This window comes from Simochromis diagramma, unplaced genomic scaffold, assembly GCF_900408965.1.
Source record: "Simochromis diagramma unplaced genomic scaffold, fSimDia1.1 OVJJ01000602.1, whole genome shotgun sequence".
In the NCBI taxonomy this organism is placed as follows: domain Eukaryota; kingdom Metazoa; phylum Chordata; class Actinopteri; order Cichliformes; family Cichlidae; genus Simochromis; species Simochromis diagramma.
In genome coordinates, this window is record NW_024387040.1 from 2,878,265 (window position 1) to 2,890,041 (window position 11,777).

Genomic DNA, 11,777 nt, shown 5'->3' on the forward strand with positions numbered 1-11,777 from the left:
GTGACGTTGGCACAGTATAAATATTCCTACAGCAGGCTGAGGTAACTGACACTAACCATCATCAATAATCCAGTCATCCTCTTGCCTCTCTCGTACCATCTTTGAGTACTCATCCTCGTCCACCTCCTCATACACACTGCTGAACTCCTTCACCTGAAAAACACAACACTGGTTAAAACACAGGTGTACTACTGTGAAATGACACCTGCATACAGCATCCTAGGATAGAGAAAAGCATGAATCATTTTAATGAGTGAAAAACAGATGCTGTAAAAGGAAGTATGGAGAGACTTAACCAGCTTTGTTTATTAAGCCACAGTGACGCAGTTAAAACAGGTGTTTGATGCAATTTAACACATTCTTCACACACCTTAAAGCAGGAACCAGTGATATGGCTGCCTTTCATACCTCATACTTGATCTTCTCTCCCATCTTAGCCTTTTTGAGCTGTTCCAGTGCGGACTTCCTCCCCACCTTCTCCCGTTTCTCCCGTCTGGAGCGAGTCTTCGCCAAACCACAGGCTCCATCGTCTGAGGAGAGGGTCAAGACAACGCAGTATAAGGAAGGACCGTTTGACTCGTTTTTTCAAACATATAATACACACTTGCCAGATCGACCTGACCCCTGTGTTTCTTTTACCATTCAATTTAAACGTCTGCAGACTTACTGGTGGTCATTATATAGATTTTTGTCGTTCTCGAAGCGCCACAGAAGGTTTTAGTGGCAAGTTAACAGACCTTCACATCAGCGCTGTTCTGGTAGCTACCTTCATGTCCTCCTGCTTGAACCTTAATAATACTCCTTTTACAGTGGAAAACGCTGGCAAGCAGACAACGGTGGGAACTTTGGGTGTTAATGAGCGAAGCCTGATAGCAGGCGTATTAACATAATCTGAACTAGCTAACGTGTCAGCTAGCTTCTTCGCTTTCCCACCGCAATGTCGCCAAAAGTCAACAAAAACAGAGGTGCGAGGCCCAAAACTCACCGCCGTCCGGAGCGTCCATGTCTTTCTCAGGGTTTGACACTGGAGCCATGGGGAGAAGTGGGGGTTTTGTCTTATTTATTCGTACGGTTATGGCAGGTCAACACAACAACAGAACAGCTCGCGCCAAATCGTCTTCCCGGGGAAAGTCATATGTCGGAAGTGACGACAGAGCGCCCAACCAATAAACTGGCACGCTATCTCACCTCTGTCCGCAAGGTGGCAGTGTTGTACAATCCCTATGGGCTGCACCCTATCTTCTCCCCTTTTTACCTGATTACATTTATCTGGCAGGTAAGTGTGTGTGTGATTACTGAGGTCACGCGCGATGTGGCAAACAGAGCATGCGCTGAAAATATATTCACAATTTCGACCGTTTTCAGAATTTACACAGAAACCAAGTTTATGTAACTTAAAGAAGTTTAAAATGCAAATCAGAGAAAGTTTCTGAGCAAAAAATTTGTCAAAAGTGGTCTCAAAAAGTCAATTTATATGATATTAGCATACATATTGTATGAGGTTCAAACGAGTTTATAGTGACTTTTTATTTCTTTTTATTTAATAAAATTGCATCGCAATTTGACTAAAAGAAACAAAACAAGAACAATATACATTTACAAAACAAAAAACTTTTAAACCATTCTATAAATCCGGGGATTTTTAGAACTGGGGCCATTATTTTTGCCCTGTTTTTCAAAGCCTGGCTACCCCAGTGAAGCTGGTTTCCACAGCAACCAAACCGGTCCATGGAGAGGACAATAGATTCCTGTCCCAGATTGGGGCCACAGAGACACAGTGCGTCCAATAATGAGAACACAAAGCGTGTTTTGTCCTTCATTCACACAGCTTATTTTGGCTTTCTATACATTAAAAGACAGTGATTACTCCGCCAAGTTCCGGAGGACTGCACAGTACACTCCAGGTTATAGAAACGCTCTTTGTAGTATTCATCTTATTTTTGTCTTTACAACATTACGCTTTTTCCACTTGTTCTCATTAGGGTAAGAAGTTGCAGATTGCATGAATTAGGCCGTTTGCTGAGGTACAAATCTGAGGAAGTCTACCGTAAGCTCTGCTATATCGACTATGGCCCACAGTTGTCGCTGCTCATCAGCGCTGAGCAGCTGATGCGTCCTTTGGTCAGAGTAGACAAACAGCTTGCTGTTGCTCTGCTGCACTTTTGCCGCTGCGCAGCTCACTCACTTTATAAAGAGCAAAGCAGAGAAAAAGTGAGTCTGATTGTGATATTTTGTTTGTTCCGCCATGGTGAAACAACGACGCGTCAGAGCGCATTCCTCTTGCGCACCTGTCGCGCCTTTTTGTCGCAGAAGAGGATCTCTAAAGGTAAGACATCCCTATATAGACATTAAAATAATTGTTCCTTTATGCGCAGTTTATATGCCTATTCCATTTGTTGACTTTTTCTTCTTCTTCTTTTTGGTGAGGATTCGCGGGGGTAAGTTTTGCCCGTTAGCTTGGAGGGTAAACTTTTGTGAGTGGTCGGAATCTAACCCTAAAGAAAATGCTCCAAATATTAAAATACGACGATCATATTACAGTCAAATGCACTGCTGTACTTTATAGGTGCTTGGTCTACCTTAAGTTATGCAATGAGGGATACTAAACTAGTCAGCACAGTTTTTTTTAGCTTCTTCTTTTCCACAATCGTGTTTGTTTACAAATCTCACACAAAGCGTGTGAGATTTGCGTGTGTGTGCACATACACTAGACACGTGAAAACCCACATACATCTATTTAAATCAGCGTTTGGCGGATAACGGTGCCACTCAGTGCCATTTTTCACTGATGGTGCTATGGCCTGCTCAACCAATCCTCACCGGGTATACTGGCGGTCCTCTCTCATTGGCTACCTCATGGAGCTCTCTCTCCTCTTTTCCGTCGCCATGGAGAAAGCTCCTCAGCGCGCAGAGATCGTTTACGCAGACACAGATTCACTCGCGGCTCGTGAAAAGATGCCAGTGTGATCTCTTAATTCATCTCTTCACTGTTTTGGGTTGAATCTGTGCTCATTTGTTAGTACACAGTAATAAACAGACAGGTCGTGCCAAATATGTTTTCCCATGTGAGGATTTCAACATAGAGTCAAGCAATCAAAAGAAGAGTGCTCTGGTGTTTCCCCGTATACCCTAAAGGGGCACCCCTGAGCAGACAGGGTTAAAAGCCTTTTAACTCGGAAAAGTGTTTTATGTTAAAGCTTTAATATGGCGCAAGACTAACGGGAATATAACTGTGATTTAACAGACGGCGCTTGGTGCTTTTTAAATTGCTATTAAAACGCGGAAGTCAGATTTTTTTATTCCAAAAAATAGTCAGAGTGAGGCCTCTGCCATGAGTCTGCGTCTCTGCAGCAGAGAGGATCAGATGAGGAGGAGAGGACAGACAGAGAGGCAGAGCGGAGAGTGGGCGGGGGAACAGAGGAAGGAGACAGAGTGGTGAGGAGAGGCATCGTTTCACTGATGCTGAGTCACATATCAGAGGGACCACAGCTGCATCCCATGAGTCTTTGGGAATAATGGAGGAGCTTGAACACACCTGCCCTCATCCCCGAACGGTAGGGCATCCGCGCCTGTGTGCGTTTTCTCGTCTTCCATTGCGCACAGAGTGTGTGTGACAGAGAGGGAGACAAAGGGTCCTGTTATGAAACAGATCCCCTCAGCATGTGGCTGTGGGATATGCTTAGAGTGCTGAGTGGACAGTGTGTGTGTGGGTGTTTCTGAGTGTGTTGCCAAAGGAGGGAAGGGGTCCGTACGGTAGCCAACATAGCATGAACGTCCTGCTGAGGGCGAAAATGCTGCAGCGAGGATTACAGAGCCTCCTATGTTAGGATACTCTTTCTTATCTCTTCTATCTTTTTGATGATTGCTCACCCTGGTGTGATTTCTGGCTTTAATGCTCCTAAAAACTCTAAAAACTCTCCATTTTGCCTTTTCCTCACCTCTGTCTCCACTCCATCAAGCCATTTTTTTCTTCTTGAGAGCCAATCTCATTGTTAGTCTCATGTCCCATGTCCCCGTGGCTCTCTCTTTCCCCCAAGCCTTAATCCTTCTTATGCCAGATGTTCTTTGCTTGTGCCAGAGTGGGCATTACTGAGCGCCTGCTCTGATAGGTCAGGTGCCTGTACCTCTGGTCACTTGGTTTTCAGTCTTTACCATCTGCTGTGTTCAGATGGTGGAGCTCTGTTCTTCCTGGGCCATAGGTGAATCACAGGTGATGAGGTTGCTCCTCCAGTTCTGTTGCAGCCCTGATTTAACTCTAATGTCCTTGAATTGGAAATTGGTGGGTCAGTTTATGACAGGTAGGATTGTTTAACATGACAAACAGCAAAATGTTCATTAGGGTAAGATTGTGCATGCAGGTTGGTCCTCTTTTGCTTTATCTTAAAAAAAAATTGCAATCTAGTACAGAAAGAGCACATTGTGATAAACCTTTTAAACTTAATGCTTTCTGGATCATAGTGCATATTAGGAGTTATGCATGTATTCACTTTTAAGCTCTAATAAACACTTTTAACCAACACCTCCTGGCTGTAGTGTTGTCTGTAAGTGCAGTGGAATGAGGAAGTATAGGACAGCATTTAAAGGAAGAGGTTAGCAAAGCAAAAGTTAGATTGTCAGATTGATGAAGACAGTAGGCTGGACTACTGGGAGGCTATGTGTAGAAAATAGAAGAGGCAAAGGAAAAGGCTTGTAGTGAGTTCTATATGAGGCTGGACACTAAGGAAGGAAAATGACTTGTATTGATTGGCTAAGCAGAGAGATCAAGCTGGAAAGGATGTGCAGCAGGTTAGGAAGCTCAAGGATAGAGATGGAAAGGTACTTATGAGTGAAGGGATGATAAAGGATGGAAAAAGTACTTTGAGGGGCTAGTCCACAGTGTGATTTAATGTATTATCTGCATAAAATCATTCATATTGTGCCAAAATGTCCAAGGAAAACTTTAGTTTTTGTTGACACAGTATGTATTGGAAACCTTCCCTTCTTTCCTTAAACTCAATGTAATCATTTGATGAAGCTCACATAATACAGAAATTCAATTCAGCTCAGTTTTATTTGTATAGCACCAAATCACAAAGCCTCAAGATGCTTTATATTGTAATGTAAAGAGCCTACAATAATACAGAGAAAACCCAACAATCAGATGACCCTCTATATGAGGAAGCACTTGGTGGCAGTGGGAAGGAAAAACTTATATTTAACAGGAAGAAACCCCTGGCAGAACCACGCACAGGGAGGGGCCGGTTGGTGGTGAGGGGAGGAAGACAGGACAAAAGAAATGACCACAAAGCACAGCTGTTGCACATAGGCAGGCTATACTGTGCAGCTTATACATGTGCAATTTGAACTCCTTTTTGGGAAAACAAATATTCATCTATGATCCAACCATGTGCATTTCCAAAGTTAGAGAAGTACAAGCATGCATTCATGTGGCACAAAGGTGGCAAAATTACTTACTTACCTCCAATACTGAGACAGGCTCAGTCAGGATCTAACTGTCACGGGCCCTACTGTTTGCCTTCGATGCTTGTTTTGAGTTCTTTACTTAATGTGTTTAAGTTTGAGGTTCTGTTTGTTTCTTTTATAATTCTAGGATATTGTGGTGGTGTTAAGTGTGTAGCTGTTTTATTTTATTATCTTAGAGCAGGGGTAGGCAACTCACCTGAATCAAATGCTTAGTTCATTACCAGGCCTTTGGAGAACTTCAAGACATGTTGAGGAGGTAATTTAGCCATTAAATTAGTTGTGTTGGATCAAGGATACATCTAAAACCTGCAGGACACCGGCACTCAAGGCCTGGAGTTGCTTACCCCTGTCTTAGAGTTTTTAATAGAAGTTGTTTTGGTTCTATTATTGGTTTATTAGCACATTTATTAGCACATTTCTGGTGTTTCTTCTTGTGCTTCTCTCTGTTGCATTTCTGTGTTTATGCCTTGGTCCCTCTCCGCTCCCTTCTCTCTGTCATTGCTAAGTGTTACTGTTGGTATCTGTCAGCCTCTTTAAATCATTACCGGCTTTTACTTTGAAGATTGTTTTCTTTTGTTTTGCTTCCTGTCTGCCTTCCCTAATGATTTTTACCTGTTGCTGACTGTGTTCCCCTGTGTGCCTCTCCCCCCGTTTCTCATTATTTGTCAGTCTTCTGTCTTTCTTTCATCTTTTATCACATCATCTGTTTGCTTATTTTAGTTTCTTGTGTTTTGAACTTGGATAGCTGCCACTAAAGCTTGCTTTTGCAGTTCATGAACTCTCTCCTGCATTCTGGTTTTGGTTCCACCTTTCTGGTCACTATCAGTCAGCAGGGATAAATGTTGACATTTTGAGTCAGGTGTCTCAAAATGTCAACTTACTGACTTCTAAGTAATCAAAGTTTTGAGATACCTAACTGGAAATTTTGACCAATGCATTAAGTGGCACAAGAGTTTATAAGCTGTCTGTTAAAGGGTATAGTGAGAAAGGTTCATAAGGATACCGAGGTGGGTCTTGATTTGTTACTCAAATTCGAGGTTGGTAATAAAAATTCAGTAAACAATAGCGGCATGTTTCTTTTTTGATTTATGGCAGTGAGGTACTGTTTTAAGGTCAATATAAAATATTTGGCATAATTTTTCCCTTCATTATAATGGACTACTGATGCATACATATATGCAAATAAAATCTGCCCTCTAGCTCTGTGTTTTCGTTTTTCTTTTTAATCTATTTACCTTTTTAAAACCCCCTCCGACTCACCTTCTCTGTGTCACGTTTACTGGTTTGTCTCCATGCCAGACCGGTTGCTGCTCCTGGAGGATACATGTTGACGTCAGGTGCCTGTTTATTCCAGAGAGGCTGAATCTGTCTCCATCCTTTCTTCCTCCTCTCACACTCCCACGGCTTTCTGTTCTGTGCTGACTCCAGGTCCCTTTTATCTGTGTGAATGAGATTCAGCGTTTCTCCTGCAGTTAACAGATGGCACGAAAAGACACATTTTCAGGCGTGCTGCAACACTTTAACCTTGATGTAGCTTTGACACACGCTAACAGGCACCCATATCTCACCTGTGCTTTCTTTCCCAGTGATAACTCTCCTCACCTTGTTGAGTTTGCTGCACAAGTGCTCTTCTTGTTTTGCATTTTTCTTGGGAGGTTTTTGAATCAGTAGCTCTACTCTTTATCTATCTGTGCCGTCATGTCAATGCACACACAGGTTTGCGAAAAGGTAAATGTCTGCCCGCACACACTGACTGATCGATAACACTGAGTGCAGCGCTGTCTGTTTCATGCGCTGCTGTCCCAATAGAGCGCAGACATCAGCTATGATCAATAACTTAATGGAGGTTACAGTAAGTGGGGAAGGGCGTGAAAAAGGAGGCATGCTGTGCATAGCTGAAGTGATAGATGAGTGTGTTTCTCTGCAATGCTTTTGGACGCTGAAGTAACTATCATCAGTCTCCCTCGTTCATTCTGTGTTTAACCTGGTCACTCTCTGTCCCAGACTCTCACGGAGCCTGCCATCTTTGCCAATGAGACCAGCTGTGACTGTCGCGCACCTCATGAGAAGCTCACCATTGCTCAGGCCTGCAAAGGCACCCCAGGTAGACCTCCTGCTGTTTGGTATCCTCCTGTCTTGCGCACAGTCTTCTCCCAGCTTTGATGTTTTCCATTTACAGCATTCCTCTGCAACATCTCCTACTGCACTACTCTATCACAATCACTTCTTTTTCTACTACTACTACTACCACCACTGCTACAGCTCCTATTGCTCTTGCAACTAATGGTTCTGTTCCAAGTGTTTGTACTATGAACTCTCAGAGCAGCTACTACACTCTTACCCCTGATGTCATTACCACCACTAATTCTGTGCTAACTCCTTCCACTAAATGTGTTGTTGTCTGCTGTTGCCATTTTTACACCTGCCACTTCCCATGTATTCTTGTACTTGCACTGCTACATTAATTACAGTATGTGAGATAAGAGCATGTGTTTTTACAAGATAATTGGACTGAAATGGGCAAGTCATTACTGGTCCTTTTCATGTCACCACCACTGCTGGGGACGACTGAACTTGTAATTAATGTAGGGGTTTAACTACATATTGCAGTAACTTGCTGGCAGTTCAACTACACTCACTACTTCCACAAAAGAGTCTCTTTCTTTCTTTCTTTCGTCTTTGTCTTTCTGTCTGTTAGCATGTTATTTAAAAAGGTATGGCTATAAACTGCTCAAACAAATTATTGTAACGCTTTGAAAACACATTAGAAAAAAATCATGCTGGATATCTACACTGACGTGGACTGTGTAATGGTTTAGGAATGGAAGCAGGAGGCTAGTCAATTTTGCTGAAGTTTAATTGCACCAACTCACTATGGTACTCAGTAGCTTGTACTCACACCAGTGGCCTGCTGGAGGTCATTTCTTTGGGTCAGTGCTCATCCTGTTCCTCCTGCACTAAGGAGCAGATACCGAGCCCTGTCCAGCTCTTCTAGAATAACTGTCTGTCTCCTGGTATCTCCTGCGTGCTATTGAGGCCGTGCTGGGAGACACCAAACCTTCTGACAATAGCACCCACTGATGTACAATCCTGGAGGAGTTGGACAACCTGTGCAACCGCTGTTGGGTCCAGGTGTTGGCTCATGCTACCAGCAGTGATGCTGACCCTAGTCGAATCCAAAGCTGGTGAAAAACAGTCAGAAAACGATAAAGAGGAAAAAAATCCTTTGACTCCAAAAGCACTGCCAATTTGATCATGCTCGAAAACATTTAAAAATGTTTAAATGAGCCTCTGTGGCTCCAGATGAAGCTGTGCAAAAGTACTTTGCAGCCTGCTTATTCTCTGTTTCTGTGTTTGACTCGAGGCTATATCCACTGTTACTCTAACAGCACACTTCACTTATTTGTGCTTACCTGTTCCCGTGATGTTGTACTGTTTTTGTGTTTCTGTATTTTCAGTGGACCGGCCAGTCAGAGTCTACGCAGATGGCATCTTTGACCTATTCCACTCTGGACACGCTCGTGCTCTCATGCAGGCCAAGAATCTCTTTCCAAACACCTACCTCATAGTAGGAGGTAAGACAGACCACACTGGTACGGTTTCACCTGTCCAGATTTGTTATTTAATCACCACACCTCACGCGGGTTTTATGTATGTCGCTGCTGTGCTCTTGAAACAGTGTGCAGTGATGAACTGACCCACAAGTACAAGGGCTTCACGGTCATGACGGAGCACGAACGTTACGAGGCGCTGAGACACTGCCGCTATGTCGATGAGGTCTTGAGAGATGCACCCTGGACTCTCACGCCTGAGTTCCTTGAGAAACACAAGGTGTGTGTGTGTGTGTGTGTGTGTGTGTGTGTGTGTGTGGGAGGCGGGGGTTTGAACTATATAAGCTTTAAAGTGGATGAAATATTTTGTTCACTAATCGGCTAAGTTTTGAGACACTTGTTGCTCAAAATTAGGATCTTGACAGTTCCTTGGGCTTTAAAGTTTGTGGTTTCAGGGTGAAGTTACCTGAAAGAAACGTACCTGCTCACATTCAGTCAATGGTGCAGGCAGTGTTAGCAATTAAGTTTATTTTAGCTTAGTTTTGCTATTAAATTCAATTATATTTCACTCAAATCTAACCTAGTCTAATGTAGTTTAGCTCCTTTAATGCTGCTGTGCTTTGATATACAGGTAGAGCTGGTCATTCACTTATCAGAGGATCAGTAGTTTGATCCCCAGTGTCTCCCTGGGGCCAAATACTGAACCCCAACTCCCCCTCAGTGCATCTGTCAGAGTGTACCAATGAAACGCTTAGAGGAAGAGAATAAACGCGCTATGTGAATGTGTGTAAACGGGTGAATGAAGCTCGAGTGCTTCGAGTAGAAGTATTAGTAAATTTACTATATGTATTGCACACATTCACTCACACAAACCTGTCACCTGTGACCTAATACCTGTAGCTAGTGAGTAAAGTATTTGAGGAGGATGCTATGCTGTGAGTAAGGAAATTTTCTTTACTATTTAGGAGACCTCTAATGATGAGACGCTTGTGACTATCACCCCAAAGTTCTGTGTGCAATGATGTGTTCATGACCATGCCATGTCTAACTTTAAGCATGCATATTTTGCCCTTGAAAGACCTCTGCTGCATGTTCACTTTTGTGTGTGCCAACAGTGCGTGTCCTTTGATTGTTCCTCAGATCGATTTTGTGGCTCATGATGATATTCCATACTCCTCAGCAGGAAGTGAGGACGTTTACAAACACATCAAGGAGGCAGGTCAGTGTCTGATGATTAAAAGGACATAAAATAACTGTGTTTTCCACCATAAAACATACCTGCTGTGTGTGTGTGTGTGTGTATATTAGGGATGTTTGTACCCACGCAACGCACAGAAGGAATCTCCACCTCTGACCTGATTACGAGAATTGTCAGAGACTATGACGTCTACGCCCGACGCAACCTTCAACGTGGCTACACGGCCAAGGAGCTTAATGTCAGCTACATCAATGTGAGAACATTTTACTGCACTGTGTTGTATTTCTAAACATCAGCTTAGCACAGATTAACGTGAAAAAAAGCTGATTTTCTTCTTTTGAGAAAGTAACAGGTCTTTGGATATTGTGCATCACAGTTGTATGGAGCTTAATTTGTGATGTGACTACAAAGCTGCGGTGTTGAAAACTGACCTCAGACATATGCTTCCTATTTACAACATTCACAATTTTTGATTTAGGTTCTGGTTCTCCAAAAACGTGGCAATTATCCGCAATATTTTGTGCCTTCAGGAGAAGAAGTACCGGCTACAGAACCAAGTGGATCGGATGAAGGAGAAAGTTCGCACAGTTGAGGAAAAGAGCAAGCATTTTGTTTACCGCGTGGAGGAGAAGAGTCACGACCTCATTCAGAAATGGGAAGAAAAATCCAGAGAATTCATCGGAAACTTCCTAGAATTATTTGGACCTGATGGGACATGGGTAAGTAACTATGCAATGCAATGTCAACGCTTACTAAATATAGAAAAAACTTTAAAATACTTAATATCGTTTGGTCACTGGAATGTCTTTGACACATTTTCAAGTTTTATTCCCTGTCGCTTGTACTTTGATGTGATAACAAGTCCAGTGTGGTTGGGCCCAGTCTGTGGCGCCGCTGCAGGGGAGGCGTGATGAGCCGATGCAGCTCTGGTGTGTCAGCCTCCCCGCAGCAGCGCCACAGAGCGCGCCCCGTCACATTCAGTTTTCTCACGTGATCTGATTTCCTAACATTTCAATCTTCTTTCCCCTCTCTGTGCAGAAACAAGTGTTTCAGGAGCGCAGTGGTCGAATGCTCTCCTACGCTCTGTCTCCCAGAGAGTCGCCCAGCAATAGCCCTCCCCGCGAACTTTCCCCCCTGCGCTCACCCTCTCCCCCGTCTCCCCCCGCCCGCTGGCACAACGCGCGGCCCTCGCCCCCCACCTCCCCAAAAGGAGCGTCTGCCTCTATAAGCAGCATGAGCGAAGGGGATGAAGACGAGAAGTAGACGGTCACACCAACCCGCGCACGCGCACACTCACACGCAAGCACACCTCACTCACAAACACATGCACACACTCCTCCAAACACTGGCTGACAAACTGAAAAACAGTTACCCTCAAGGATGTTGCAAATATGCAATGCAGACGGTGATCATGGGGAATCTGAGCTGCAGAGCTAAGAAGCCATCACTGTCTCTGTTGTTTCTGGGCAACCAAGCAGACAGGAGGAAGAGGAAGGAAGAAGATGAGGACACAGTGTCAGATTTTGTAAGGACAGAAATCCCGTGCAGCATCTTTGACTGTCCAG

The 11,777-nt window shown here is 43.7% G+C and overlaps 2 protein-coding genes across 5 annotated transcripts in view; one reads left to right on the forward strand and one right to left on the reverse strand.

Annotated features, from left to right (window-relative positions):
* Window positions 1–1,162, reverse strand: part of pola1 (polymerase (DNA directed), alpha 1) — a 57,540-nt gene extending 56,378 nt beyond the window's left edge. The window contains exons 1-3 of one of the 3 annotated variants that reach the window (XM_040043970.1): window positions 986–1,162; window positions 409–530; window positions 57–153 (exon numbers count right to left, since the gene is read on the reverse strand). In XM_040043970.1, coding sequence (XP_039899904.1) covers window positions 57–153; window positions 409–530; window positions 986–1,034 — 268 coding nt within the window. In that variant the 5' untranslated portion in view covers window positions 1,035–1,162. The remainder of the gene's footprint in view (window positions 1–56; window positions 154–408; window positions 531–985) is intronic. The other 2 variants (XM_040043971.1, XM_040043969.1) reach the window with 2 other exon arrangements.
* Window positions 1,163–1,707: 545 nt separating this feature from the next.
* Window positions 1,708–11,777, forward strand: pcyt1ba (phosphate cytidylyltransferase 1, choline, beta a). 2 transcript variants are annotated; one of them, XM_040044403.1, is made up of 8 exons: window positions 1,708–2,326; window positions 7,468–7,567; window positions 8,922–9,038; window positions 9,143–9,294; window positions 10,155–10,233; window positions 10,323–10,465; window positions 10,743–10,931; window positions 11,251–11,777. In XM_040044403.1, the coding sequence occupies exons 1-8, from the start codon at window positions 2,246–2,248 to the stop codon at window positions 11,473–11,475; spliced, it is 1,086 nt and encodes a 361-aa protein (XP_039900337.1). In that variant the 5' UTR covers window positions 1,708–2,245; the 3' UTR covers window positions 11,476–11,777. The 2 variants fall into 2 exon arrangements, with proteins under 2 accessions (XP_039900337.1, XP_039900338.1); XM_040044404.1 differs by lacking the exon at window positions 1,708–2,326 and adding an exon at window positions 2,337–3,554.

What these genes read in the sequence shown, in the direction of transcription:
- pcyt1ba (XM_040044403.1), top strand. Translation starts at nt 2,246, where the DNA reads ATGGTGAAACAACGACGCGTCAGAGCGCATTCCTCTTGCGCACCTGTC. An exon ending in GCAGAAGAGGATCTCTAAAG is followed by an intron (nt 2,327 to 7,467) that starts GTAAGACATCCC and finishes TCTCTGTCCCAG; the next exon opens with ACTCTCACGGAGCCTGCCAT. An exon ending in TTGGACCTGATGGGACATGG is followed by an intron (nt 10,932 to 11,250) that starts GTAAGTAACTAT and finishes CTCTCTGTGCAG; the next exon opens with AAACAAGTGTTTCAGGAGCG.